The sequence below is a fragment of the Podarcis erhardii genome, assembly GCF_964252035.2.
Source record: "Podarcis erhardii genome assembly, chromosome: 14".
NCBI lineage: Eukaryota > Metazoa > Chordata > Lepidosauria > Squamata > Lacertidae > Podarcis > Podarcis erhardii.
In genome coordinates, this window is record NC_138503.1 from 2,712,182 (window position 1) to 2,739,989 (window position 27,808).

Sequence of the window (27,808 nt, forward strand, 5' to 3'; positions counted from 1 at the left end):
GAGGTGAAGGCACACTAAAATAACAGTAGTTGTTTATTTTCCACTGCACTGGTACTGCAGAGCACACAAGAGAAATATTGTACTGCTGCTGGATTTTTTTAAATAAAAAAACCTGTTGTCTGAGAGGCTAGGTGCAAATGCATCCTGGTGTGAGCCACCCAAGATGAGCCATGAACTGGGAACCAGTAATTGCACCAGGGGATTAAATGTGAGATGAAGACAGAAGTCAGGGCCAGAGAGCAGGTTGGGATTGATGGGCAAAATAGGAGGCTGGACCCAAAGTACAACCCAAGGATACAGGAACACATCAAAGCGGAAGAAGCCTGTGTTGCTTTTGCAAGGCCTTTTTTTAAAAAAAATTTTTTATTAAGTTTTCAATTTTACATTTCAAACTAAACATTTTACAAACTTTAAAATATCCAATGACTTCCCTTCTTCTCCTTCCGTGGTTCATTTTATGTATCATACATTCCTGCATATTTTACTATAACCATTCAAATCAGTTTTCCACTTTTACATCCACCAAATTTTTTTTACTCTGTTGAATTTATCTTAATGTTGTGGATGACAGCCGTCTTATGAATCACTGACCTGGCATTGCACAGCAGCACCTTCAGGTCATGTGGGTCTCCCTTGCTGATTCTTGTTTCCTTCCGGTCAAGACCCGGAGACAGGGATAGTCTTCAAACAACGACTAAACCTGCCTCCTCAATAATGACATGGTCTGGTCTTAGCGTAACTCCTCCTTCTCCCCGTGATCACTGAGATTGGTTGTCCCAGTGCATCCCCCCCCCCCAGTGGAACCTGCCCCAGCCATTCTGTTGGCTGGAGCCCACTCCTTAAAATGTTTGAAGACAAGTTTAGAGTTCTGTGTGACCCTTGACATGAGAGCTGACAAAAGCAAGCCAAGATGCAAGGTGAGCAGATGAGTGGAAGGAAACAAATGTCTGCGAACATTGACATGGTTGGTCAAACATGGATCAAACCATGGCAAACAAAAACCACCAAACCCTTGACCTGAACCCCCCTCCCCCAGAATGACTCTGCTTGAACCTCTCTTCAAGACCAGACAGCCACAGACACGACTTCTGGCATTTTAAAATGTGTCCCTCAACAGAAAAAAATGCCTAGCCCACCCCTGCCCTATGGAGTCATGTCTCACTCAAACTATTCCTCTCTATAGCTACAAAAGATGTATTGGGCAACGTCCTGATATGGCCTTAAAGTTTGACCAAAGTTAGTGCTGGGGGTGCTGCACACTGAAGCGAGTGCCCGTTTGTGAACCAAATCAGCTTCCCCTTAAGTCATTCATCAAACAACTTTTCCAAAGTCTCTTTGCATCCTCAAAACTGTTTTGCAAAGAAGGAACTGCTGATCTCTCCCTTCTGCATGTCTCGTCTCTGATCTCTGGGTAATTATTTGTGTAATATAGCTCCCTTGGGGACAGCAATCCAAACCTTGTCGAGGGGATGCTCGCTCGGCCTTTGAGATGAGGTGCTGCTGTCTATGCCCTCAGCCCTTTGGCCTCGATGAAAAGGGAAGATGAGCCTGTATGTTTGGAACATTTGGCTTTGGGCATGTACTGAGTAAGGCTGGACATGTAAAGGAGATCAGTTTTGTTTGTTTGTTTACAGGGACACACTCAGAATTAGGTAAGCTCTCTCTTTGCAAAATGGTAAAAATTCTGCTAGAAATTAGAAGTGCTGGTTTGCTGGTTTCAGGAAGTCAGTGGGTCTGGAAATGAAAGATTAAAGAACACAATTTAGTGGCATAAAGAAGTTTTCTTCAATTGAGAGAGGGCTGAAGGGTATTATAGGGATGGCCCGGGGGGGGGGGGCCTGAGCCCCTGTTCTTTTGCCCCTTCTTCCACTGCTTTTATTTTTTTTAACTAACTTTGCTTATGAAGTGGCATTCCCTTGCAAGTCATCCTAAATTTGCACCTACAAGTATAAATCAGCATATGAACCTGTTATGCAAATCTGTATCTACCCAGAGCCTTTTAAAGGACTAAGCAGTGTCCCTGGAGAGGACTGACACATTGAGCTTGCTTTGGCCATCTTATCTCCAAGCACAATTCCCCTCATCACTGGAACACCCCCAGCAACCTGTGTTCTGCTCCGGAGGCCTGATGTTTCCTTTTTCTTTGTGCTTCATTGATCCTGTGGTATCTTTGGCATGACTAAGCTGCCCTGGAAATCAGCAAAGGAGCTGGGAGATCTTCACATTTTAATCCAGAGGCAGTGTGGAACTCACTCTGAGAAAGGGTCATCTCCTTTTGTTAGCTGTCAGAAATAGCCCTTACACTGTTGTGCCAGAGTCTCCCGGCTTCAAGCCATTCAGCCATTATTAATTCACAATGTAGTTCCTGCCATCTCTGTGGCCAGCAAACCTTTGCTATGTTATTGCACCTCAAAGTAGAATGGATTTAATTTGATAGTCTTTGCTTCACAGCAGGGAACCCTGGAAACTGTAGTTTCTGTGGAGGTGGATGCTGATCTCTTCTCTGCATCCTCACCCAGCTACAGTTCTCAGAAGTTTTTTGGGAACCCATGACAGGTGAACTGAAATAAAACCAATATAGGTTTACGGTGCAAATTGCACAGCCCTGTGACCAGCTGTATAGTTAAGGCAGCTGGCTTTGACAGCACTGTATTCTTACATAGCCTGAGATTTTTCTTCATCATACATTCATGGACATTTTTGTCCTGGTAGCTTGAAATTTGGCATGGTTAATCTGTCTGAAGAAGGGTATAAGATGATAGATTTCAGAACATTCTGATGAAAGTTGCCTGAGTTGTAACAGTTTAAACATTTCCCCCCAAGTACTGATGGCATTTGTGTACCCCCCCTCTCTGTGTGTGTGCGTGCATCTGTTCGAAACAGGCCTTAAATTTCTCCTTTTGGCAGTTTAGAATATGCCAAAAATTCAAGGTTATTGCAAAGGTCTCCCTTTTGCTTTTTTGGTGAAAATCCAGAGTTTATTCCCAACATTACCAAGTTTCAAAGTACCTATTTTAATCCAGCACCAAATTAAGGGCAAGTTAAATAGCACATGCATGTCTGGCAAATTGAAGCTTACCTGGTGGAGCCTTCATCCTGAAAGAATAATTTCCATTGCTAGCGTTGTCAAGCTGCAGTAGCAAAAGCCATTAGGTGGAGAAACAGGAGCTGTTCCCTTTGTGTGGGTGTGGGTGCTGCTGCCGCCTGTGTCTGCAATGGCTTGTGTAGGGCTGCTATGTGTGTTTGCAGATGTGTTGCTCAGCACTTACAAGATTCTAGACACAGGCCTTCAGCACAAAACTTTTTCTCCATATGTAATTTATTTGCATAGGTTTTCATATGCAGATTTAGGCTTTTGAGCAAATTAAGGTAATAGATAGTTGGCATCTCACTAGCTCTGCCCTTTGTAGCATACTCAGCTATCCTGTAAGCAACTTGCCTTTATTTTTTTACATGTATAGGAGGGAGAGAAGATCCGCTGCCCAGGACAAAAGACTTATGCTTTTGTGTGTTTGTGTGACATGCTTCATCTCTGGTTGCAATGCAACACCTCCTGTTCTCTGCTCTCGCACAAATTTTCATGGATGTCTCAAAAAGCCTTAGAGACTCTCAAGGCTTTTCTGTTATAATGGTGTGGCCACTGCTTATTAAAGCAAGATAAAAAGCAGAAGAGAACCACTTTAAAACCAAATGTGTGTGTGTCAAGTGTGTGTTTTAATTTAACTCTCCTCCCTCCCAATTTTATTGACAAGACGGTAATGCGGGGATCTTGTGCAATGTGTTGAATAGGTAACTGTGTCCAGGCTTTGACATCTGGCACTGGGATCAGCAGGATCCTGTGCGTTTGAAATAATTTAACCTCTTGCCCTAATCTCAGTTTGCGCTGAGAAGCCTTTGTAGCTGCTGCAATGCCTCAGAATTAGCCAAGGATTTCTTATGTGATGGTCACACTAATCCTTCCAGCCAGGGACATACCTTCCTGGAGATCAAGGGAATGTTCTAAATACAGAGAGTTCTTTCCCTCCCTCTCTCCTTGTAGTCCTTCCTAAGTCAAAAGATGTTTTCCCTTTTTGCTGTCATGACCCCCCTGGCGTCTCACAGTGACCAGGACATGGAGTGAGAAGCACAGTGTTGCCAGCTAAGGAGCCGGAACAGGTTCTTGGCTCTAAGGTGGATGCTGGTGATCAGGGGACCACCAAACCCAAGACAGAAAAAAGATCCCACAGCGCCAGGGCTAGAAGAAACAGAGTCAGCAGGATTCTCTCGTGACCTCCATCCCCACCAATGAGTAATTCATCACCAGCTCCCTCAAACCTGGCGCCAACCCAACCCCAACGCAATGCACCTCTTCATCCCTTCTGAGAGCTGGACAAGATCACATAGGGTTTGTGTTCATTACACTAACACAAACACAATAATTTTCAAGTGAGAGCAGGAGTGTGCCTGTGGCATGTAGGTTGAGCTAGTAAGTCATTTTCTGTGCTAATAAGTCATTTTCTGTTTTGCAGTCTTATTGTGTTTTCCACATTTCCACATCAGTTTGTGAGCAAAAGAAAAATCCTCATGAAAATTCACTAATATGTTAGTGAAAATTTCTCTCAATATATATATTTTAATGCATTTTTTCTTATTAAAACACATTTTTGCAAAGCAATTCCCCTCAATATAATGCCTTTTGTATGTTACTTTCATAAACATATGCATTTATATGCACACTTTAGAATATGAATTTTTGTATTACTTGTCTGGAGAACAGCCCTCCAAAATTTGAAAAGTGTAAAGTTTGAAAGATGCTTGTGTTCAGAAAGTGTGAAGTCAGTAAGTTTGCCTTTGAATGTGAACTGAGTTGAATTTCCACCCCATTCCTAGTGGAAGATGGCTACAAGACCAGGACTACATCAGGACCAAGTCCTCTCACTGTGATTATAGGGCCATTCCCTCAACTTTCAGTCCTCTTTTAAAAAGAAAAGTAAACTTCTAGCCCTTTTTATTTCTGGGTATAGCGGATCGCACCACTACTACCAATTGAGGTGGATCCCCCTCCCTATAATTCGATATTCTACTCTATAACCACCATGGTTTTTAACCATCTTGTGGTTTTTGTGTGAAGTAAAACTTTGATACTTGGAGACTCAGGCAGAAGTTGAACAAATAAGAAAGATTTATTTTACAGAACAAAGTTGGTAGAACAAAAGATTTGTCAGGTAATAAAATTGTTCCAGGAAACAGTTTAACTCTTTTATAATTATACTAAATTTAGTGAATGTTACAGGCCTCTTGGGATGTGGGTGGCACTGTGGGTTAAACCACAGAGCTTAGGACTTGCCGATTAGAAGGTTGGTGGTTCGAATCCCCGCAACGGGGTGAGCTCCCGTTGCTCGGTCCCTGCTCCTGCCAACCTAGCAGTTCAAAAGCACAAAGTGCAAGTCGATAAATAGGTACCGCTCTGGTGGGAAGGTAAACAGCGTTTCTGTGTGCTGCTCTGGTTTCGCCAGAAGCTGCTTAGTCATGCTGGCCACATGACCCAGAAAAACTGTCTGCGGACCAACGGCAGCTCCCTTGGCCAGTAAAGCGAGATGAGCACCGCAACCCCAGAGTCGTCCATGACTGGACTTAATGGTCAGGGGTCCCTTTACCTTTTCTTACAGGCCTCTAAACGAAGTAGTAAACACACAGCTTTTTTTAAACCTCAGTTGCTTATGTTCAGTTATTACTCTTCTTCAGTTAGATGTTACAAGTTTCTAGACTAGCTTAGTTTATTTCGAGTTATTTCACTTCTGTTCCTTAATACTTTTGACAAGCCCACTCCTGAGGTACTTCAAATAGCACAGCAGAGCCAGGGGGTCAACTACACCCTTCCTAACTGGTCTGGGAGTCTCATTTTTCTGGAAGATCTCTCCCCTCCCGACTGGAAGGAGCACCAAGGAGACACATGTCCACAGCTTCTGCCCTCCTGGCACTGGACTGGGTGGGAGGATTTCGAACTCTCTGCCTTGGTGCAATTCCTACTGCAGATCATTCTGCTGGTGGTGGCAAAATCTCGGAAGGTCCTTGGCAGGTCATTTAAATAGGTTTGGGGGCTGGACCCAGCCGATGAGCTGGCAGTTCATCATCACCCTTGGTTAAAAAGTTCACTGCCACAATCCAGGCAGAAATTCTGGTGAGGACGACTGGGCAAGCACCCCAAAAGCTATCATCAAGCATTTGAGCTACCTTCTAGGGGCCAAGGTCCCTTTGGCCCTGCCAGTGAAATATTTGAGGGGGCTGCCCCCAAGTTTACGGGCATTCAGATGATATCTGTGTGCTGTGTCATGTGATCAGTTACGAGGGGTGGGGCATACTTGCCCCCCAAATATTTTATTCAAGTTGGCACCCCTGTCATCCAGCACTGCTGTCTGTTAACCAAGATCACATGTGATCATAAGAAGGTGGTTTCTGAAGCACGTAAAGCCCAAACTATTTCTGCCACAAATACTGAAAACATTTTTGAATGCCAGTGCTGCAGATTATTTTTTTTAAAAAAAGATTGGCACAGAGACATTTGCTGCTGTAGAGAAATTGTAGGCTGTTGCATTAACTAATAACAATAGGTGAATAAATCAGTTTGCTTGCTTCCTTTCCTGGCTGCCAGTCTGATAAACCTGCAATCAAGTTGGCAGCAGCTGGCTATGGCTACATTTTTGTTTTCATCCTCCATTTTGACATCTCTGCATTTGCTCCCCGCCATAAAAATCCATGCTCAGTTCTAAGTTCTCTTTGCTGTTCCCCTATAAACTATATCCACATTCATAATTCACAGACTCCTCTGGGAAAAGGATCTCTTCTTTATCTGTCCCCCTCTGCTTTTAAAGAAAATTGAATCATATTTTCAAAAACCAGCTGCACCCAGATTCTAATGCTCTGCTTGTTTGTAAAACTCACTTCCAGGAAATAGACAACATTTGGCCTTGTAAATAAGCAAAGCATGATTCCCTGTGCTGCCTCTGTCCTCCGCTCCTCAGCGGGCTCACTGTGGTTGCATCCAAAAGGCTACAATCTGCTACACAACTGAATGCACATAAGTTCCATTGATTTCACTAGGAAATAACCATGCATAACCATACACTGGATTGCAGCCAAGTTCTGAAAGGCTGGAGACAGAAATGTTGTCTTTAATGGCAAGAATGCAAAGAGCTAATGGGAAACTTCAAGGTCTCCTTAATAAAACCCCACACAACTCTCACACACATATACACAGCATCCAAATTAAAATGTAGAAAATAAATGTTTGGATTTCCCCCCGCCCCCAATAAATGCCAACAGGGGTCAAAAGTTTTAAAAATCTGATTACTAGAATAAAGTTTGCTAATGAGATTCAGAGAGACAGAAAGAGTATAAAGGTGCTAAGTGTATGTAGTGAGGATTAGAAGAGAAAAAAGAATAGAAAAGTTAAAAAGTGAAGTTAAATTCTGTTCCAGGAGAAAAAACATTTTGAGAACCTTACAAGGTTCATTGAGACCAGCAAATACTTCACATATCTTTTGTAATTTTTGATTTGCATTTTTAATTGATTGACCAATTCATTAAATTTGTACCCAGCCATTCCACCAAATATTGCTCAAGGTGTCCAACAATAACATACCAAGTAAAATGCCAAAAACCAAAACAGATGGGTAGGTCATCAATAAAACCAATCAAAACAACCACCAATGGGATAATATTTCTCATTTATTCATACTCAGATCATGTGATTGTGCTGTGTGTCATGCAGTCTACAATGTCAGGCACCAGTTCTTTGCACCCCCAGGGAATATGGACACATCAGGCCAGAATCCACCTGTCCACTGTAAGCCAATCCTGTGCCATTGTCAGGTACGTGGTCTGCTGAGTTTTCTCAGTCTGTGTAAAATGTTGCTGAGAGAAGGCATACCCTCCAACATTTCTCCATTGAAAATTGAAATGTCAATAATAATAGTAATAATAATAATAATAATAATAATAATAAAAATAAAAATAAAAATAAAAATATATACGCTGCCCAACTGACTAGGTTGCCCCAGCCACTCTGAGTGGCTTCCAACATACAATATATAAGAACACAATAAAATATTAAACATTAAAAAACTTCCCTATAAAGGGCTGCCCTCAGGGGTCACATAACTCCATACCCTCCAACATTTCCCTGATGAAAATAGGGTTGTCCTAAGGAAAAGTGGGACATTCTGTGATCAAATCAGAAAACAGGATGGCTTCTGTTAATCTGGGACTGTCCCTGAAAAATAGGGGCACTTGGAGGGTCTGGAGAAGGTTCCAAGCCAGTCTGCCAGGTCTCAGCTAGGATCAAGCTCTAGACAGTGAGGTTCTAGGATCTGGGAGTGGGGAAAGAAACAAGCTGGCATCATGGGTTGCCACAGCTGCATGTCTGCCCAGGGAGTGCATCCCCACCCATACAGGGGGACCACTAAGGAGAGCCTTCCAGACTTGCCGCAGGGAAGAGGTGGATTTATGAAGGAAAGGGGCTGCTGCAGAGGGGCCTTGCCAAAGGACCTAGATGCAGTACTGTGGGGAAGGGAGAGACGGAGGAGTGGGTTCAACATAGGAAGACTCCAAGGAGCAGTGGAGGATCAGGCATCATTTATTTTAAGGTGTTTGAAAATTGTGCTGATTGTAATATACATAATTGTCTGGCATATTAACTGTCAATGATGGAAAAGCAGGATATAAATATTTTAAAGAAAGGAAACAAATACAAATACTAAAAAATATTTTTACAATGAAAAGAACTGGCTCATCACAACGGTTAAGTAACAGCTTGCTCCTATGCAAGCACATTGATTTCGGGGGGGGGGGGGGCGCCCTGTGCCTAGCTGGGGCTGCAGGAGAGATTTTAACCTCCTGACTTTTCTCCACTCTGCAGAACTATATACTCAAACACGCAGCTCCTTTATCCATGCCACCTTAAAAATCTCTGCATTTAATTGGATGCCAGGATTGGACACGCAGCCTCCTATCTGTTCTGAACAGGGAAGAACTTCCTTCTGTGAGTAGGTGGTGGGTGATGTTGAGGCTTCTCCCCACATTGATGGTGGGGCAGGGGAGGGGGGCAAAACCAGTCCATTCTGTGGCATTGCCTCTTTTTCTTCTATTAGGTGTGGCAACCATTTTTTGGTTTTGTGCTATGGCCTGTGGGAGCAGTCTTGCCAAAGGCTCCCATGACTGTGTCTCAAAATTGCAAATGTGTCCACTGATCCAAAAAATAATAAATAAATAAATAAATAAATAAATAAATGCACCAAATGTTTTTTTAAAAAATAGTTTGTGCTTCATGTAGTAAGAACAGCATGGCTCTTGTTCATCTCTTGTTCCTCCCTAGGAGTTTCCAAGAGATCATACCCTCAGCCATCTTTTGCTAATATTAAGGCAATTCCTCTCTTGCTCCTGATTATAACAAATCCTATTACATTAATGTTCATTGTAACTTTAATCTGATTAACTGTGGGACTCTTAACAGTCTACTGTTTTTAATGGAAGTGCTTTTCCTTACAATTTACAAGGTTTTTCAAGATGAATCAAGCATGCAAAACCAGAATCTGACCTATCAGTGACCTGCAAATAGGATTTGGAAGTGGTTCTTTTTTCTCTGTGTTCAAATGGCATCACAAACCACACTCTAGGTATTATAGAAAACTAGTAAAATCTACAACAAAATGTTGCTGTGTGGAAGATTCCTTCCATTCTCCCTCCCTTCAGTTTTCCATCTCTTGCCATTCCATGACCACTGAGCACACCCAGTTCTCATGGGGTAGTTTTTGAGGGATTCCCACTCCAAACCTTTTTGTTTTCTTCTTGCACTCCTGCAAACCTTGCCAATACCTCCCTCCCCCCCTCTCTCTGTCTCTCTCTGTGTATGTGTGTGTTGTGTGTTGTGTCCTTTCATTTGTATAAGCAATAGCACTCTCCCCCTGAATTAGTATATGCCATCATGGGGTGTGAATCACCTTTCCATTAGAATTCAGTATGCAATATTGCTGATACAAACAATATTGTTGTTGGTATCCGTCAGTCTGAAGAGACAATGGAGTGTGCCTCCAGGGGTGAAGCTGAATCACTGCTTTGTAGCACCAAAGTGATCTCCCTTGGGCACAAGCCTGGGCAGCATATATGGAGGTCCTGGGCTGCCCAAATGACAGGACCTCTTGGCCTCCTCTTGGCGTCACTGATGGAGTCCAAAGGAAAGCAGGGCAAGACATTGGGCAAACGCTTGGCTGCAGGAGTTGCTGGAAGGAGGTGTACAAGCCGCCATCCAAACATCTTAGGGACTCCGCTCCGGATTTGTATAGGGTTTACTCCTTAGCTTTTTCTTCTCCCGAAGATATCCTGCAAGGCAGCGGAAGTTCAGGATCAGAGTTTTTCTCCTCCTCCTCCTCCTCCTCCTCCTCAAAGAGTTCCCTTCCCAGGTTGACAAGCCCCATTTGCCCCTCATTTCCCTCTACAGCACGTTCAGAAACTGCCTTCCTGACCATTGGGCCCACCCATCAGCTCCCCTCCCCTGTTTTAGCCGGCCCATTGAAGCCTTTCCTGGGGTGTATGGAGTGTTAGGGGAAGGGTGGGGGACACGTCTGGTGGGGGGACACGTCCTGCTCCTTCTGGGGTAGTTTTCTACCTTTGGTTCCTTCCCTGCACTCAGCTCTCCCCTGTGGCTCCTAGGAGCTGTCATCATGCGACAGCAGCCACACACCAAGAGCTTGGTGTGGACAGAAAATAACTGAACACATTGAATCATATACTGTAGTTGGTGGAGTTTTGGGAGACCATATAGCCTAACGCCCTGCTCAGTGCAGGAAATCCATAGCCAGAACAATCCCAGGAGGTGGCTGACACACTAGGGATGTGTATAGATGCTAGGAGAGGAGATATTTATTAGATATTAGCCTTCCTTCTTCACATTTGTGAGTTCAGCAGAGTGCATCCCTTTGCAGCTTAAAAGGGAAGCTTTCATGGGCTAGTTTTAACCTTTTTTTCTGAAGCAGTGAATCTTCAGAAAAGAAGAAGCCTTTTCACTCAGATCACAACGCACCCACCTCTTCAAGGGTGGCTAAATACTGAGGTTCCACATGTAAAACTCGCTGGGAACTAATGGTAGCAAAATTACAATTTTGCTTGCTGTGGCTGGCGTTCTACAGTCCAATATTCATTAACTGTATCACTATGGTTCTCTGTTTTGCTTTGTTCAGTAACATTTTATACACTTCCACACAGCTCCTTGCTTTGAGTACTGGTCACTAACCATAATAAAAGGAATAGATTGACAGACGGATGATTATGATTTGTTATTTATGAAATGCCTCCCACACGTATGTCTCAAGGCAATGTATAATGACGACAAGAGCAAATGAATTTTAAAAGTAGCCACCCATGGCAGAGACCCGTTCACGTAGCTGGGAGAGCTGCTTATGCCGAAGTGTTGTTTGCTTCCACATTCAGGTTATAGCTGCAAAGCACAGGTGATCGTAGTGGCAGTGGAAGGATTACAATAATATGGGGCTATTCTCAGCGCTAATGAGATTTGGAGTGCTGAGGACAGAGACCCAGAGGGGAGAGGGCAGCGCCAGGCCTCAAAGGATGGCAGTGGCAAAGGTAGCTGCTCCCTCTGGTTCCTGGCACGGCTGTGGGACAGAGCTGCAGCATGGCTCTTCGCTAGCAGCAGCAGGGCCAAGGGAAGAGCCCAGCAGCCCCCTGCTGAGCGGGGGCAAAGGAGCACAGGTCCCAGGTAACGGGGGAGGGGCAGCAGCTGTAAGGGTAGTGGGGACTTGGAAAGTTAGAGGGAGGGTGGCTGGGGTGGGGGTGGGGAGCAGAGCTGGAGGAGCTCCAGGCAGGCGCAGGGCAAGAAGAGGACGCATGGAGGACCAGCTCCTAGGGAAGCAATGGCAGAGCTGTGTGTGTCTCTGTGTGCCTGCGTGCTTTAGAGAGCAGAGGAGAGAGAAATCCTGGGCACATAGGAGAAAGCTGCTGGAAGGGGCTCTCCTGAAAGGACCTGCGTGTGTAAGGTTCAGACCAAGGTCATGCTGAGATCTGTGGGGAAAGGTGTGTGCAGAAAACAAGCAGCCCTTGGGTAGCCTTTATGTGACCACGGGGGGGGGGGGCAGTGAGAGGAGAGCTTTGTTTCTGAACAGTGTGTGTGGGTTGTGTGGATGGGCAGTGCAGTTGAAGGTAAGAGTTAAATGCCTGCATGAAAACACGGCTGGCCTGAGGCAGAGTCAGGCGGCTGCATAAGGCAGCCAATTTGGGGCTTAATGAAAGAGCAGTGAGCAGCGGGTTATTTTTGCTAAGTTCTACTCCAGGGTGAGATTTTCTGGCCACATTCACACGATACATGAAACGCCCTGTGCTGCCACTTTATACAGTCATGGCTTCCTCCAAAGAATCCTGGGAGCTATAGTTTGTTGAGGGTGCTGAGAGGGGTCTGGAGATTCCTGTTCCCCTCCCCTGTAGCTCTGGCTACAGGTTGCAGAATCATAGATCATAGAATGACAGAGTTGGAAGGGACCCTGGGGAAATCTAGTCCAGCCCCCGGCAATGCAGGAATCTTTCGCCCAACATGGGGCTGGAACCCACAGCCCTGAGACCAAGAGTCTCATGCTGTACAGAATGATCAATCCCTCTTCCCAGGGAACTCTGGTTACTGTGGTTCTGGGAGTGGAATGGGGGTGGGGGGGTCTCCTAGGAACTCTCAGCTCCCTTAACACACTATTATTCCCAGACCTATTTGTGGGAAGCCAAGGCTGTTTAAAGTGATATCATAGTGCTTTAAGTGTATGTTGTGAATGTGGCCTCAGTTTCCGGTGACAAAAACCACTTGGCCAGTCTTGGGTGTTATATACTTTGACTTGGGGAGCGGGACACTCTTTGATATTCCGCCTCAGCCCTAAATTTATGCCTAGAGCTCCTGCTATCCATGTACAGATGTGGGGGGGGGGGTATGTTAGACTGTATTATTGCATTTTTATACCCCCTTTTCTCTGAGGACCTTAAAGTATGTGGTCCTGTCCCACACTTTATCCATACAACAACCCTATGAAAATGGTTAGGCTGAGAGCTATAGCGACTGGCCTAAGGTTATTCATTAAGACTTTCATGGCCGAATGAAGATTGAACCTGAGTCACACACCCACACACCCACTCAGGCTCTTGCTGTCCTCCTCCACCAGAGCCACCCTCTGCCCACACAGTTTTGAAAAGCAGCAGCAGCAGCAGGAGAAGGAACTCGAATACATGAAAAAAGGCATCCTGTTTGAAGTCTAAACAGGACAGGGTCACTTTTCTCCAAAAAAGGACAACCATGTTTTTTTTTAGGGATGGATGGCAACCCTAGGCTTATGCAGACAATTAAGAAAACATTTTCAGAAGCAAGAAGGTGATCTGTGAGTTTAATCTGACTAAACATGCATAGGATTGTACTCTGTATGTTTGTGGGGGGTCCTGTGTACACACCATAGATTTAGAGTACCCCCACGGAATATTGGGAACTGTAGTTTATGGAGGGTGTTAGGAATTGTAGCTCTGTGGGGCTAAATTACAGTCCCCATGATTCTTTGGGAGTTGTGTGTCTTAAATGTGCTTTAAATATATGGTGTGTACACAGCCTATGTCAGCAATTAGTTTTGGAGGGCAGAAGGAGATGCTACAAATGCAAAAGCAATGCAGGAGACCAGTTTGAGTTATGGAGGGAAACAAGAGGACAAGAATAATTTTTTGAAAGGGAGTTTCTCTGAACAGGAACCATTCTTGAATTAGGGGTTGGGGGTGTTTGAAGAACCCTTCATGAGTTGATGTGTATGAGTACATGTGTGTTTGGATGTGTGTAGATATGTATATAGATATAGGAACCTTTAGTAAGATCCATAAACCTCACCTCTGGACTCTTAACAAAATCATGCTGCCTCCTCCTCAATTTCCCTGTAATTTGAGTATAGAATCCCTTGGAATCTCTTCTCCTATTTTTTATATAATATTTTTGTTTATTTAAACAAGAGCATACAGTTCACTAACACACAATAACAAAAGATAGAAAGAAAAAAGAAACACAGAAAAGAAAAGGAAAAAAAGAAAAACAACAAAACTGAATGCAAACAAAAAATAAACATACATATGTAATACAAATGTTGGTTGTTTCAGGCACATTCCTGTTGGGGTTATTATTATTGGTGTTGCTAGTAACATTTTAAAAAAGATTTGTTTTATTTATAAATATTAGGATATTGTCCTTGAGGTCTCATGATAGTCTCACATAACTTGCTCCAGGCTCTGAGATGGTTCCCACATACAGTGGTACCTCGGGTTACAGACATGTCAGGTTACAGACTCCGCTAACCCAGAAATAGTGCTTCAGGTTAAGAACTTTGCTTCAGGATGAGAACAGAAATCATGCAGCGGCAGCGCGGCAGCAGCAGGAGGCCCCATTAGCTAAAGTGGTGCTTCAGGTTAAGAACAGTTTCAGGTTAAGAACGGACCTCCGGAACAAATTAAGTACTTAACCTGAGGTACCACTGTGTATGACTTTCACCTGCTTATTGCACACTCTTTGACTGGCAACTGTGTTAAATAGCATTGGACACAATAGGAAAATTCCACCAGGGTCTGCGTCTGCAACAGTGGCCCACTCAAGCATGCTTGTCATGCATTGGTGATGCTCTAATTGAACAATGAGCATGTATTAGTGATCTGCAGCTAAAATGTCTGAACAAGTCCCCAGTTGTGTTGGAGGTGATGGGAGCCGATACAAAAGTGTGTGTGTGCGCACTCTCTCTCTCTCTCTCTCTCTCTCTCTCTCTCTCTCTCTCTCTCTGTAGTGGTTTACCTGTATCTGCTCATTCACATGTACAAAGAGCCACTAAGACCACAGCCTTAATTACCTGGGAAGAAACAGGTGAGGTCCCTACAGACAGGCAAATGTTGTCTCCATCTTCAAAAAGGGGGGGGGGGGAGAAGACCCAGGTAACTACAGACCGGTGAGCTTCACATCAATACCAGCAAAGGTCCTAGAACAGATAATTCAACCGTCGGTCTGTGAGCACTTAGAAAAGGATGCTGTGATTACTAAGACTAAGCCTGGGTTTCTCAAAAACAAGTCATGCCAGACCAATCTGATTTATTTTTTGCCGGAATTACAAACTTCATGGATCAGTAAGGCTTTTGACAAAGTCCCCCATGATATTCTCGCAAGGAAGCTGAAAAATGTGGGATGAACAAGGTAGATTTAGGTGGATTTGTAGCTGGTTGACTGACCAAACCCAAAAATGGTTCCTCATCATCCTGGAAAAAAGTGACAAGTGGGGTGCTGCAGGGTTGTGTCCTGGGTCCGTTGTTGTTCAACGTCTTTATAAATGATTTGGATGAAGGAATTGAGGAGATGCTCATCAAATTTGCAGATGACACCAAACTGGGAGGGGTAGCTTATGCCGCAGAAACAGAACCAGAATTCAAAATGTCCTTAACTGATTGGAGAACTGGGCGCAAGCTAACAAAATGAATTTCAATAGGGACAAATGTAAGGTCCTGCACTTAGGCAGGAAGAACCAGCTGCAAAAATATAGGATGGAGGACACCTGGCTTACTAGCAGTACATGTGAAAAGCATCTAGGGGGTCTTGGTGGACCACAAGTTGATGCAGTGTGATGCAGCGGGGAGGGGGGGGCTAATGCTATTCTAGGCTGCATCAAGATCAAGGGAAATCACAGTCCCACTCTATTCTGCCTTAGTCAGACCACACCTGGAATACTGTGTCCAATTCAGGGCACAGAATTCGAGGAGGGAGACCAAAGTGATCAAGGGTCTGCAAACTAAGCCTTATGAGGACAGCTTGAAGGAGCTGGAAAAGAGGAGACTGTGAGGAGGTACGATAGCCACCTGCAAATATCTCAAGGGCTGTCACAGGGAAGAGGGAGCATGCTTGTTTTCTCCTGCTCTGGAGGGGAGGACTGGAACCAATAGCTTCAAATCACAAGAAAGGAGAATCTCACTAAACATTCAGAAAAACTTTTTGACGATTAGAGCTGTTCTGCAGTGGAACAGTCTCCTGCAGGAGTGGGGTGGACTCTCCTTCCTTGGAGGTTTTTAAAACAGAGATTGGATGGTAATTTGTCATGGATGTTTTAGCTGAGATTCCTGCATTGCAGGGGGTTGGACTAGATGACCCTTGGAGTCCCTTCCAATTCTACCATTCTATGATTCCATGATTCTAAGAGGGGCTTTTCCCACATCAACACACAAATGTAAGAATGTAAGAAGAGCCTGCTGGACAAGACCAGTGGAGTGTTCTGTACTCGCAGGGTCTCCACCTAGATGCCCATAGGAAACCTGCAAGCAGGACCTAAGAACAAGAGCACTCACCCCTCCTGCAGTTCCCAGTGACTGGTATTCAGTAATGGAGGTGGAGCATGGCCCCCAGGGTTAGGGGCCACTGATTCATTCATCTACAACCATACTTTAAACACACCCACACAGTAGTGGTGCCTTGGGTTACAGACACGTCAGGTTACAGACGCTTCAGGTTACAGACTCTGCTAACCCAGAAATAGTACCTCGGGTTAAGAACTTTGCTTCAGGATGAGAACAGAAATCGTGTGGCGGCAGCAGGAGGCCCCATTAGCTAAAGTGGTGCTTCAGGTTAAGAACAGTTTCAGATTAAGTACGGACCTCCAGAACGAATTAAGATCTTAACTCGAGGTACCACTGTACTTCTGAATAACCGTGCCTAGGATTGCACTGCAGATGTGTAAGGAGCCCTTCAATATGTTATTGCTGAAATGCCTCAACGCATTGTGTTGACATTCAGTGATATAAAAGTTTAGTGTTGATGGTGGTGAATCTGAGAGGGCCCATTCACATGTGCAAATAATCACAACAATGGATTGATGACCATGTGAGTGGCCTGTTCACAAATGCAAATAATCCCTCATTTTGCAACTTTAAACTTATTCAGGAACAAGCAAGCCTCTTTGAACTTCTTTGAAATGGTTTCATTGTATGTGGTGCAATTATGGAGCATTGCATGTGTGAATCAGCCTTTCCACTGCTGGCACCCAAAAAGCTCCAAAGCATCACACTGGAGGAGATATTAATGTCATCTCCCTCTTTGTACTTGCATGTGTGTGTGTGTGTGTGTGAGAGAGAGAGAGAGAGAGAGAGAGTGAGAGAGTGAGAGAGAGAGAGAGAACGCACTCCCATGGCCTGTTCACATGCAAAACCATTACTAAACCACCTTATGAAGGCATCGATGTGCCTATGTGTGTGAATCAGCACTTCTGCCCCTTAAATGATCCAAAAGCCTTGCACTGGAGACCACACCAATATTTTCTTCCTTTCTTTGAGTTTGTGTGTGTGTGTTGTAGCTGGGTTGGCCCATTCCAACGTGCAATCGGGCTAATCATGACGCGATAGGTACGCACGTGTGAATGAACCCGGAGGGGGGGGGGGCGAAACAGGAGCAGGGATCGCAAAGGTGGGCAAGAGTGAAGGGGCGAGGAGGAGGAGGAGAAAGAGGAGCTCCTGTCAGCTGAGGGAGAGCGAGAGCGAGAGCGAGAGAAAGAAAGAAAGAGCGAGCGAGGCAGGAGCAGGAGGAGGAGAAAGGAAGAGGCGAGGGCGAGCGGGGAGGCGAGGGAGCTGCAGGAGGAGGCGGGGGCGGGGGCGGGGGCGGGGGGGGGGCTGCCCGGCGCGAGGGAGCGCGGGAGCGCGGCAGGAGCAGGAGGAGGAGGCGAAGGAGGGAAGAAGCGCGACGCAGGGACGGCAGATGCCTGGAAATAAAAATTTGATGATTGCATGCAGCGGCTGGAGAGACTCTGTCGGTGGCGGCGGCGGGGACGCAGCAGGGACCGGGGGGGCGACGGCAAAATGAAGTATCAGAAATACCTGACTGTCTTGCAGATGGCCATCGGGGTGACCGCCTCCAACCGGGGCAGCCTCATGCCCTTAAAGAGGAAGCTCTGGTGAGTAGCGGGCGCCGCGCTGCGGGATGGGGGCGCCGCGCCGGCCGGGATGGGGCGCCTGCCCCGCTTGGCCTCGGGGCCGGAGAGCCGCGGCGCGCCCACGCGCGCGACCCGGGCCAAGGAAGCTCTTCCACGGCCACGCAGCTCGGCTCCGCGGGGCCAGGAGTGGTGCTGCATTAATTAAAATGCGAGCCGTGGCAAATCGGCAGAATCGCCCGGTTTCTTTGCAGTGCAATCCTCCCTCTCTGTCATCTGGATGCTGGAAAGACACCAGCGCACCGGGGGGGGGGGTCCATGAATTATTTGCGGCAAAACAGCCCCCCTTCCCCGCAGAGTCAGACCTTGGTGCTGTGCTTAGTAGTTTTCTTTTTTCTTTTCGCAAAAGCCGGCCAGTGTGTGTGTGTGTGTGTGCGGGGTGGGGGTGGGGGTGGAGGAAGAGAGGCTTCGTTGCCATAACCAATTGGAAGCTGTTTTAGAGTTCAAAAGTGTCATGCTTTGCACTATCAAGGTCCCAATCTATTTCTTTTTTAACTGAGGATGTTGGTTAAATTTGCTCTGAGATCATGGATGCTCTTCCAGAGAGATTCAGAGGGGGAGTGATAAGGGAGGGCCTTTATGGATTTCAGAACATGGAACATAGTCTTTGATCTGCTTGGTAACAGCATTTTGATTTTTTATAAAACCCTAGATGAATAAAGTGTGTCTTATCCTTGCCAAATAATTGGTGTTTATGATAGTTACTGGGGGGGGGGGGATGTGTGAGAGTGTGTGTGTAATGCATTGTGAGAATTTGACCTTAGCTGTTTGATTCAGAATTACCGTATATAAGTGCATGTGTGCTTTTCTCTGTTTCCTTCAATGGCTTTTGCTCAGCTCCTCTGTGTGCACGCGACGCACACCCGGCATGTTGAGGGGGCAGACTGTCATATTGTGATTATGTACTGTTGGTGAGTAGGGTGCAAAGATGCATTGCAATAACTGGTGACTTGTGAAGGATCAGTTTGACTTCAAGCAATAGGACACGGGTAGTTTTTAGAAGGAAAAACCTGAAGGAGAATAAAATCTAAAATCAAACTGAATAGGCTGACATGGGGGAGAAACAGAGCATAGCAGAATTGCCTCAACTATTTGGTTTAACAATATAGCACTGCAAGTTTCCATGGGGGAGGGGAATGGCAGAACCAAAATCCATTTCCAAAATCATATGCAATTCTTTATCTTTTGTATATGTGATTTTCTTTTTGATGTGCAAAATGAAATGTAGATACATAATGGATGCATCTTTCTCTCTCTTGCCCTGCCTGTCTCTGGCCAACAAGAGAGACATTCATCATATTGCTTAAATTGTATTATCATATTTGAAGGTCCAATCATGTACACAAGCTTAAAAAGCCACATCTGAGCAGTAACTTGCTCTCCTCCTGACCCTCGGTCGCAGTGAGAGAGTGTAAAATGTCAGAGGGGAAAAGTGCTGATGGCACAGAAGGTAGCTGGAGCATCTTAGAACCACCAGCTAATAGTCTGCTCCTGTTTCCTGCACTTGATATGATTGATCCTCTCTCCATTCAGATAGATTAGCAGAATATACGACATGAGAAAGAGAATACAGTGGTTACTACTCTGCTCATCTGAAGCCTCGTAGTGAGTAAGGAATACTGCCTTGACTATATGTGAAATGCACTTTCCTCATTCTGTCCCATGGCTTGCCCTTTATTCCCTCTGGCAGATATTTTTTACAAGCTTGTTTTTATCTGCTTAGAACCAATTTAGCTGGTTTCAGGATCACAATATAAATATCATAATATTTAAGGAATATGCAAACACCTTGTATGCCTTTTCTAAAGAACTTCATATATCATATCAACTTAACTTACCATAACTTAACTTGAAAAACCATTGCCAAGCCTTTTATGTTACAGTAAAGAAGAGTTGAAACTTTTATTTAAAAACCAGTTGTTTGCAGGGGTTCCTATGGTCATGTTCTCATTTGTCTGGGACACATAAAATGATAATTTAGCTCACTCTCAGCAGAATCATCTCTCTTCATTTTGCTGATAGTGCATGTGAGTCATTGAGGTGTATACAAATGCTAATGATAAAACATTATTTGTCAGGAACAAAACTGAGCATTAAATAGGTTCTATTTTTATACTGTTTTGTGTGCTCTCTTCTAAGTACTCTCAGATCATTGTATAACCTTGCTGTAGAAGTTGGGGGGAAATCATTTATAGCTCCCAGTTATCAGGCATGAGTGTATTGTACATAAGTTTCTCAATGATTGTTATGAAGGATCAAAACAAGGTTGCTCTGTGAGTGTGAAGTCTAATGGACACTTATAGACAAATTTGTTGTTAGGCTGCAGGACATGCTTAAGTTCTTTCTGTCATTATGTTTGCCTTGTGGCTTTAACATCCTTTTACATGACTATGTTTTATAAGAGCATCCTTAACCTGAATGATAGTACAACATAAAATCCAAAAGTAAGCAGATGTTCTTTTAAAAAAGATTAGCTGTGTTTTTGCCAAAGGGTAAGAATTCATCAGCATAAAAATTCTGGTCTTTGATTAAATAAATTTTATTATGTTGTTATTATTATAATTAAAAAAAAAATATTTTATTAGTATTAGAATGATGTGTGATTTTCATGTACACCATCCTGGAGTCCATAGTTTGGATGAAGGTGCTGTTGAGAAAATTACAAAATAATAAATGAATAAAAACTGACCTAAGAAATGTTTTCTGCCTACTTAGTAACAAGAAAAGTATACATTTGACTATGTTACATTGGAAGTGCAGGTCACAACCCTTTTACAAACAAACAGACAAACAATGCACTGCATATGAAAGAAAATGAGTCAATCTGATTTTTAATTAGATATTTCAGCTTTTATGAATTCAAGTATCATGCTTTGAAAAAAAGATTGAAAATCAGGTTTTACATATTCTGGTTTGCTCTCAGGTCAATAACGTCTGTGATATATGTTACATACAGTTACTGCAATAGACCGTTTAATAAAAATGGTTTAAAATACTCTTATCTTTTGCTGGGGGAGATAATCCACCTGAATCCCACTGAATGAAAAAATGCAAAGGTAGTGGCGAATGTTTGCTTCCTTCATGGAACATCTGCCACTCTAATTTCTTCCACAATAAAAGGTCTTGTCCTATGGAACATTAAAAGCACAGCTTCATTACTATACGGCTTGTTTTTTTCTCGTGTTTCATCATCACACAGTGTTGGAGAATTTAATTTCTAGGGGCTAATTCAATTTCTAGGGCTCCAAGTGTCAAAACAGTGGGCTGTACAGAAGCCATTTAGAGTCATTAAGAAAATGAATGGGGTGGTCTCAAGATCGATTCTCGGGGACAGTCATCCAGATCACCAAAATCACTCTCCTGCTTGGCACCAGTCTGGCAGAGAGGCCACTAAGTGACTAAATTCTACTGTGATCTTCCAGCCACGTCAGATGTCATGCAGCACCAACCTGCCAACCAGTGTAAATTCAAAAGGAAAGGGTAGAGGCTTGCCCCACACTGACTTTGACAGTTGCCAGCCCCATAGAAGTTGCCATACATCCTGGTACAAATTCCAATAACATTAGCTTAGGTGTTTAAATATTTACCAGCACCACAGGGAAGAACTGTAGCTCAATGGTCAGGCCTGCACAGGCAAGGCTGGAAGGAATCCCAGAGTTGCTGGCTGTCAGTGGAGACCACCCTGAGCTGCGTGGGCCAATGGTCTGACTTGGTGTCAGGCTCTGGGTTCCTAAGGGTTTATTCCATGTCTTGCTTTAAATGATAGAGCAGCCTTTCCCAAGCTGGCGCTCCCCAAATGTTGGACTGCCATCGGCCCTGCCAAGCTAACAAGGCCCATAGTCAGGGATGACGGGAGAGGAAGCCCAAAACACATGGAGGGCGCCAGATTGGGGGAAGTTGGTTTAGAGGATCAGTGGGTTAAAAACCCCGTACATTGGTACCCTATGCATGTAGGTTTGTAGAGTTCATGTAGGGTTGTAGCCAACTAAGTTCTACTCAGAGTAGCCCCATTAAAATTGCAGAACCTAAGTTAGTCAGATCTTTCCTTCCTTGGTGGTTTTTAAGTGGAAGTCAGATGACCACCTGTCATGGATGCTTTAGCTGAGATTCCTGCATTGCGGGGGGTTGGACTAGATGACCCTTGGGGTCCCTTCCACCTCTACAGTTCTATTATTCTAATGGCTGTACTCTGAGTAGGAATAACATGGGATACAACCCACTGACTTGCCTGTCCCCTGCAGCCAGTTGGAGAGGCTCTGCTAGATGTCCCTCTGCCAGATGAGGTGTTGCTGGTGGAAACAAGGGACAAGACCTTCTTTGTAGCAATTCCCAGGGTGTGGAACTCGCTGTAATTGGGTCTTCAGTCACCAGTCCCAAGTTTTGGGGGCTTGTCTCCCTGTGCTATTTTAAGAGCAAGCCTGTCACTTAGCTTGTTCAGTCAGAGATGGTTCAGTCCAGTTGATGAATGTTGTGGGTGGGTGTTCTCTTGTTAATAAAATACCCATTCTAAATTACTACATTGAATCTGAAACTACATGTTGAAGACAAGACATATTACCCCAATGCAAGACATCATGTGAGTCTATGGAATATTTGAGGGCTCTGTATCTTTCTTCTCTCTCGTATGAGGCAGCTGAGTAATGCATGAGGGAGAAGTTTCAGGATAGCAAGAAAGGAGTGCCAATGAGGGAACCCGTGGTTTTAAACAATAGCAGAGGTTTGACGAGAGCAAGCCAAGGTGGGAGACACTGAGAAAAAAGGTGGCTTAAAACAAGGTTTCAATACAGCAAAAAAGGAATTGGGAAGGGTTCTGTTGTGTTAGCTTGCGGTGTTAGTTTCTATTTTGTTCCCATCTCTGCCATTTCTCCTTCCTGGTTAAAACACCTTTTTAAAAAGACAACAGCCCTCCTTTCCCAATCCATTCAGACCTCTCTCATGACTTTTGTCCTCAGTGTCTTTCCCCCCTAGTGCCTATGCCATGGCTGCTGCTGTGGTGCAACCTGCCTCCTTGTTTGTTCCCCACCCTGACTTCATGCAAAACCAGGATTCTGATGAGGCACTACAAATCCTCCCATCGGGGGTGCATGATGACAGCCTTGCATTTTTATGTATATCGGAATATACATGAATAGGAAGCTGCTTTGAGTGTTTTCTGCTGAAGAGGGAAGGTTTTTTAAAAAAATAAATAATAATCCTGTAAATAGATAAAATTAATATGTGTAGACAAAGTGATACAGAATAACTTCTGCCAATGTGTAGACTATGTGTGAGAGAAAATGGGAACTAATTTGTCCTGGAGTGCTGTTTGTGGATGCAATTCTGATATTTAACAAGTTGACTGACTATTAATTCTTGGCATTCATGATTCTCATATGGTATTTCTATGAAGAATGAGTTGGTCCATGTTGGTCCACATATGCTTGTGGTTTCTCAAATTTTGTGTGGAGCAGTTCACAATATGTGTCAAGGGAGAATGTACAACTGTTTTTGGCAGGGGTGGCAGTCTTTTTTCTGTCAAGGGCCACATTCCCTCGGATTAATTTCCTGGGGTCCATATGCTGCAGGTGGGCAGGGCTTGAGCACAAAGTGTTTGGGACTGAAGCCACAATTGAGTAGGGCACCTTCCTCCCCCTCTCATGCCCTCCTTCATTCTGTTTCCACTTCTCTTTGCCAGCCACCAACTACCTCTACTTCTTCCTTTCTTTTACACCACTATTCATAAAAAGGTACCAGAGCAGTTTACAAAAATTATATGTAAAATCATACAAAATAACAATATCAAAATGTTAAAATCAGAAATGAGGTAATTGTTATGGAAATGTGTTTTCCTAATTGCCCGTATAAACCTGAAAGAATTGAAAAACTCACAGTGGGCTTAAAAGTTTAAAAGGCCCTTGCTCCATCTCTAGTGGCAGGGTGTTCTACAGGACTGGGCTGATGACACTGAAGGCTTGGGTTCTTGTTGTAGCCAAATGAGCCTCACTAACTCGGGGAATGACCAACAAGACTCCTGCAGATGATCTCCGTGACTGAGCTGAGATAGAAGGGTTCAGGCAATCCCTGAGGTCCCCAGGATCTGAGGGGTTCAGAGCTTTGTAACAAACAAGAACCTTGAACCTGGCTCAGTAGCAGATAGGGAGTCACACGTAGTTGGCTGGATGCCTCCTTCAGCAGTCTGGCTACCTCCTTCTGCACCAGCTGCAGCTTCAAACTAGGCCCAAGGGCAGCCCCACAGAGAGTGCACTGCAGTAACCCAGCCTCAAGGTTACCAGCACAAGGACTACATATATGGAAACATATTCCACATGTTTGAAATGTGTTCTGATGTGGCATAAAATATAATATAAACCAGGTCTGCACATCAAATATATAAAAGGATGTCACATAGAGGAGGGAGAAAGAGAAGCGGACACGGAGCAATGGTTCCAAACTACAAGAGAGAAGATTCCACCTAAACATTAGGAAGAACTTCCTGACAGTAAGAGCTGTTCGACAGTGGAATTTGCTGCCAAGGAGTGTGGTGGAGTCTCCTTCTTTGGAGGTCTTTAAGCAGAGGCTTGACAACCATATGTCAGGAGTGCTCTGATGGTGTTTCCTGCTTGGCAGGGGGTTGCACTCGACGGCCCTTGTGGTCTCTTCCAACTCTATGATTCTATGATTCTATGATTCTTACATCTCACTCAGTTAAAAGTAGAGTTGGAGAATAACAGAGTTGGAAGGGGACTTCAAAGGTCATTCAATTCAACCACTTGTCAATGCAGGAAATTAATTTCTACAAGATCCCATATAGGTGGTTATCTGGCTTCTGAGGCAGGGACGGAAGGATTAGCTCAGGGAGGGGAACTTTCTTCAGCTTTTCAGCTTAGGACCACATTCTGTCATGGGCAACGTTCCTGGTGCTGCTTTTCAGCGTGGACAAAGTCAGTGGCAAAAGTAGGCGGAGCAAAGAATGTGACTTTTTTTGTGCAGCAAGTTACATTCCAGGTTACAAAGCACATATACACATGAATACTTCTGAATACCATCTCCTGGGGTCAAACAGCAAAAGTAACCTTCAAGCCCTGCTTGCAGACATCCTGGCAAGCAGCTTGCATTCTCTGCCTCTGAAGACAGAGCGTCCAGCATGGCTAACAGCCACTGAGGTCTCTTCTGCTCACACTGCCAGATGAAGTGAGCTAGGGACAAGGCCTTTTGGGTAGTGGCTCCCTGATTATGGAATAGCCTTCCCAGACATGTTTTCCTGGCACTGTGTTTTCAGTGCTCGGTGAAGATATTTCTATTTATCCAGGCTTTTTAAATAACTTAAGTTTTACAGTCTGGGCCTTTCCATTCCTTACATGGTGTTTAATTGTGCATTGCTGTTTTGTTTTTAATAAATGTTGTAGTTTTTACTGTTTTATAGACTTACATTCAGACTTACATTCTAAAAAGACATGTCACAAAATGAAAATGGCATCTTCAGTGAGAAGGTTCCAGCAGCAGATGGATTGGAAGCGCCCTTCTTTGTCTGCTGAGACCTGGAGAGCTACAACTGATCATAGCAGACAAAATTGGACTAGGTATATTCTTGGTCTGATTTGCTATGCGACAGCTTCATTAGCGGAGTCTGACATGGCACAAGGCAGCTTCCTAGTATAGGCTGTGGGCAGGAACTCTTGGGAAATGAGGTCAGAAAGACAGTGCTGCATGCTGAGGAAGAGCTTGAAAGGGTGAGGGGCAGCAGAAAGGGTTAGGATGTGCACAGAACTCAAGTTCTGCAGGCCTGGATTCTAATTTTGATTGCTTTGTTTTAAAGGTTTTTAAAAAGAAAATGGAGAAGCAGATAAGAGAGGAGTGTGGGACTTGGGGAGTCCTACAGGTGTTGCTGGACTCTCATCCTGCTTGACCATTGGCCATATTGGCTGGAGATGATGGGAGAGTCCAGCAACATCTGTAGAGACACAGGCGCTCCCCATCAGGAGGACAGGGCGGATCGTTACTTCTGTTACTGAACAGTTTGGAAAGTGCCTGATTATCCCTTTGATTTTGTGGAGCTTAACTCCTATTGAATATGTTAAAATTGCTGTTAGCTAAGAGAAGATTCATGCATAGAATCTAAATGCTCTCTCTCTTTAGGTCTTTCACACTTATGCCAAGAGGATTGTAAACCTCTTTTGGCAAAAATCCACGAATGAATAATATTGCCTGTGCTATTGTCCACTTTGGGAATATGAGAAGTTGAAAAAGAGATGTTTGCTGACAAGCAGACCAGGACAAAGTCCCATTCCAGGCACCTGGTTCGCCTCTGATTTAGCTCTGTCCCTCCCTGATGGATGCATGTGTCTTGCTGATGTGAACTGAAGTGCAGCAGGTTCAGGAGGGCCCAACTCTGGCATAGTGAAAAAGCAGCCACTGAAAGAGAGCACCCCAGAAAAATAAGGATAAAACTTTATGCATCTGATGACTCTAGTCCACGAAAGCTTGTGCCCTGATAGATTTCAGTACCTGTTGTATTTGCAGAAAGATTATTTTGCTACTGACCCCTGAGTCAGTATATCATCATAGTCTACACTGGAAACCACTTCTCTCTAACCTGTGTTGTTACTCATTATTTTAATGAACATCACAATGTTCTCTTCATAGTAATTAAAATGAATGAATATAAATACGGAAACGGTTCTTTGGTCAGTCAGCTGGAAAGGGATCAGCTTCTCCTCCTTGTGCATGTTGGTGAGATGCACTGATCATGTTCAGCTGAGTCCTACTGACCTTATCACTTTTGCTTTAGCATTAAAAGGACCTGGCATTTGATGTGATGTTATTTGGGAGAGCATGCTGGATGGCGGGAGTGGGGAGACAATCAGGGAGATGAAATAAAGCGAAAGCACCGAGCTCAGAGCTGAGTAGCAAACTCTCAGTAGCTGTGTCTGAGAAATGATAGAAGTAATTTTGCTGCAAGCACCAAACCCACCATGTTAACTCTTGGCTGTGATAAAGCAACAAAGGCAAAACTACAAGGGGGGGGGGGAAGCTTTTTGAAAGTTAATTTGTCCTCCCCTTTGGGCAAGGTGGATTCTGAGGAGACCTGTGATGGCACAGTTGACAGAGGGAGAAGGCACATGAGCTGAAACTGGGAGCAAGATGTTCGGCAGCTTTCCAGGTATTTGAAATTTCAATTCTGCTCCTGTAGCCAAATCCACTGTCTCGGATCAGATCTCCAGAGAGAAGCAACTTCCCAAACAGCAGAAGCAGCTTAATTGTACAGTGCAATTTAAAAGTGTATATTAACAACTTTGCTTAGTATAGTGTGAATCCAATAGAAAACAGCTTCTTCTTTTCTATACCTTTATGAGCAAAGTTATTGTGAGATGTGATTGCTCTCATTTCCTCCTCATTGCAGGATCTGTTAATTGCCTGTTCTGAAAACAGGTATTTTTGAGATGTTCATCGCAAATTGTAAATGTCAAAGATAGTTTGTTTGCTTTTGAACATCTGATTTGTCTAATGTTGTATCTTACATTATCATTTTGCTGTTAGGTTAACTGGTTTGTCAATATTTGATTTGTAAGAAGGCTTGGGAAAGTATTGAGTGTTTCACTTAAATAAGGAGGGTGGCAGCTTTACATTGTGTACAATAGCTTGTAATTGTCACAGGGGCAGTTAATGAAGAAGAGGTTTTTTATGGCTTTTCTAAAACCATGAGTTGGAGGGTAAGGCTATGAATGGCAACTAGCCATGATGGCTCGGCTTTGCCTCCATGGTCAGAGGCAGTAATGCTTCTGAACACCAGTTGCTGGAAGCGAAAGGAGAGGTCCTGATTTTAGATGCCA

At 44.2% G+C, this 27,808-nt stretch overlaps 1 protein-coding gene across 7 annotated transcripts in view; it reads left to right on the forward strand.

Moving 5' to 3' along the window:
• The window catches only part of TJP1 (tight junction protein 1), a 326,291-nt gene that overhangs the window by 30,315 nt on the left and 268,168 nt on the right, over positions 1 to 27,808 (forward strand). For 3 of the 7 annotated variants that reach the window (XM_081838646.1, XM_081838648.1, XM_081838652.1), the window contains exon 1: positions 17,726 to 17,963. The exons of 1 other annotated variant lie outside the window; for it this stretch is intronic. In XM_081838646.1, coding sequence (XP_081694772.1) covers positions 17,797 to 17,963 — 167 coding nt within the window. In that variant the 5' untranslated portion in view covers positions 17,726 to 17,796. Of the gene's footprint in view, positions 1 to 17,724; positions 17,964 to 25,418; positions 25,559 to 27,808 lie in introns of those variants that run through there. 3 more of the 7 variants (XM_081838645.1, XM_081838644.1, XM_081838647.1) reach the window with 3 other exon arrangements.